General features: G+C 53.6%; 1 protein-coding gene across 1 annotated transcript; it reads left to right on the top strand.

The window, feature by feature from the left end:
• Nucleotides 1,920-2,870, top strand: LOC102183287 (olfactory receptor 12-like). Its single transcript, XM_005678846.2, has one exon. The coding sequence runs from the start codon at nucleotides 1,920-1,922 to the stop codon at nucleotides 2,868-2,870; it is 951 nt and encodes a 316-aa protein (XP_005678903.2).

The following is a 3,082-nucleotide window of genomic DNA, read 5'->3' as shown; positions in this document are numbered from 1 at the left end:
TGCTTTGCCTGAGAAAGTACTTCTCAGGCTCAACTTAAAGGCAGGTTTACTGAACCTACCACCACAGCCCCACATGGGTCATCTCAAAAGCCAAAGGAATGTGAGTTTGTTTTTTCAAAAACCAAACTGGGAGCTTGGCTTCCCAGATGAAAACACCAGCTGCTTCTCATGTATTCCCCCAGGCATCCTAGGGTCACTGTTGTGATGACCCAAGGGCCCGTGAGGTGGACAAATTGTTCTGGGAAATAATCTCAAATATAAAGATGGAAACCCCAGGGGACACAGAAGTAGGGTCACCCAACCTGGGGTGATGGGTGTGAGATGGCCCCTCTGGTCGCATTTGACATTGTTATATGGGTGGACAGAGCAGAGGGCAAGGGTGTGGCCCCTCAGGTGTGAGTGTGTGGGCACAGGGCCTGGTCAGGCCCGTGGCTAAGGTGTATGGAGCAGACCCTCAACTCCACCCTGAGCACCAGGTCCAATCCTGAATTTGAGGGGGTCTGCCAGCATCCCCTCTGCTGTCATGTGAGGGTGGGGTCAAGTAGCCCAGGAGAGGAACGCTGGACCACGCACTCTTTCACCACACCCTGTATTGTTAGAATGCCGTGGCTCTCACAGACCACCTTCCAAGAGAACTTCAGGATGAGAAGGAACATGAGGATCATCCCTTCTTCCCCCTTCACTGACCATCCAGCCTCTGCTTGCACACCCCACCCGCATGGAGCTCACTTCCTGCAAAGAAAGCCAGATCCATGATGCTATAGCTCTGACCTCTAGAAAACATGGAATCTCTCTGGAATCAGCCTCCACCCTCTCACTGATCCTCCCCCCTCCCTGGGAGGCACAGCTGCTCTGTGCCCACCTCCCTTCCCTACTCCCACCTCTTTAGACTCAATCTCCTTGGACCATTCCTCTCGCCATCACACAGTGGGTCCCCATATCCCATGTGAGTGTGGTGGTCAGCCCTGTCCAAGATGGACAATGGAGGTGTGGGCTGTGATGGGGACAGGAAGCGGCACCCAGCAGGGGGACCCAGACACTGAGCAGATGTGACAATGCTGGAGGCTCCCACAACTCCGAGCAATCACCCACAGAGATGTGCCAAAGAGCCAGGGCATGGAAGTAAGGGCAGGGGAGGACATGCTCAGGTCCTGAATGTGTCACAGCCCCTGTCCCACTGCTTCTCAGACTATAGAGCTGGCTGTCCCCTTTCTATGAATTGTCCAACATCTGGACATTGGCGAGAAGCACCCTGAGGTCCTCAATGAGGCAGAGAACTGGTCCAGGCTCAAAAAAAAAAAAAGATGCTGAGTTGGGGCTGAGCATCCCCAGGGAAGAGAGACAGAAAGCACTCGAATTAGCCTGGTGAGGACTGGTCCCTGCTCTGCTGCCAGCTTAGCGTAGCAGCAGAACAATTACTAGGTCAGTCCTGTAACAGAAAGTGCTTGCTAATACTCCTGAAATTAGTGAATCAGTAAAATAAGGTGAAGAAAACACAAGATTACATACCTGAGCAAGGTGTGTAAATGCAATAGTTTAGGAGCATCCTTGAGGTGAAGCAATGTTTCCTTGAAAGGAGTGAAACATGGCTACATTGCTGTTTTACACCGAAGGCTCTCAGCTCAGATAGACACCTGTGACACCCCCTCGGATCCTCAGCAACACTCAGTTTCTCATGGAGGGAGCGCTCCAAGCAAGTATATGAAGATCTGAATCAGAGGAATGTCTGCCATTTCAGGCCAGTCTGAGCTCATCTGAAAGCAGAGCTGGGCAGCTGGTGGTCCCTTGGTCAGTGGGCAGTAAGGTACTGAAGGGCTCCTATTCTACAAGAGAGTATGACCCTGTGGCCTTCACCTGCTCCCTCTCCCTGCCTCCCACAAGCTCTCTGCTCTCTGCCCCATGTCCCCCAGCTCACGGTCATGTCAACCCCGCAAAAGAGAAACCTTTCAGTGATGCCTCTGCAGGAGTTTGTGCTGGAGGGCTTTGAGGGTGGCCCACAGACCCAGGCCCTGCTCTTTGCTCTGTTCCTGGCCCTGTACGTGGTGGCCGTCCTGGGGAACCTCGCCATGATGGTGGTCATCACCCTGGATGCCCGTCTGCACTCCCCGATGTACTTCTTCCTCAAGAACCTCTCCCTTGTGGACCTGTGTTACTCGTCTGTCATCGCCCCCAAGGCCCTGGCCACCTTCCTGTCCTCCTCCAAGCTCATCACCTTTGGGGGCTGTGCCACACAGCTGTTCTTCTTCTCCTTACTGGCTACCACTGAGGCATTTCTCCTGGCCGTGATGGCCTATGACCGCTTCGTGGCCATCTGCAGCCCCCTGCACTACCCCATCACCATGCGTCCCTCGGTCTGTGCCTGCCTGGTGCTGGGCTCCTACTGTGGGGGCTGCCTCAACTCCATCCTGCAGACCAGCTTCACATTCAGCCTCCCGTTCTGCAGCTCCAACCACATCGACCACTTCCTCTGTGATGTCCCTCCATTGCTCAAGCTTGCCTGTGCTGACACTATGATCAATGAGCTGGTCTTGTTTGGAATCTGTGGCTTCATCATCGTGGGCACCACACTCATGGTCCTCACCTCCTATGGCTACATCACAGTGACCATCCTGAGGATGTGCTCAGGAGGAGGGAGAGACAAGCTCTTCTCCACCTGCGGCTCCCACATGACAGCCGTGTCCCTCTTTTATGGGACCGTTTTTGTCATGTATGCCCAGCCGGGGGCTGTGGAGTCCATGGAGCAGGGCAAGGTGGTCTCCGTCTTCTACACCCTGGTCATCCCGATGCTCAACCCCCTCGTCTACAGTCTGAGAAACAAGGACATGCAGGAAGCCCTGTGGAGACTGGGGCAGAGACACACAGCCACGTGACAGAGGGTGGCCAGAGAGACAGTGTCCTGAGAACATAACAAGGTTTTCGGGGAGGCATTGGGTTTTGTTTGAGGAATATATTCTTCTTTCATGCAATTCATTTTTTCACCCATTTCACTCAATCCTTTGTGGAAGCACATGTTGGACCACACATGCAAGTCTGAGATGCAGAGATGGATAATGCCACTGGAAAAATAATGGCCCATGATGGG

Source organism: Capra hircus, chromosome 3, assembly GCF_001704415.2.
Source record: "Capra hircus breed San Clemente chromosome 3, ASM170441v1, whole genome shotgun sequence".
NCBI lineage: Eukaryota > Metazoa > Chordata > Mammalia > Artiodactyla > Bovidae > Capra > Capra hircus.
The sequence above is the reverse complement of the archived record's forward strand: the minus strand, read 5'-3'. Positions and strand labels throughout refer to the sequence as shown.

What these genes read in the sequence shown, in the direction of transcription:
- LOC102183287 (XM_005678846.2), top strand. Translation starts at nt 1,920, where the DNA reads ATGTCAACCCCGCAAAAGAGAAACCTTTCAGTGATGCCTCTGCAGGAG.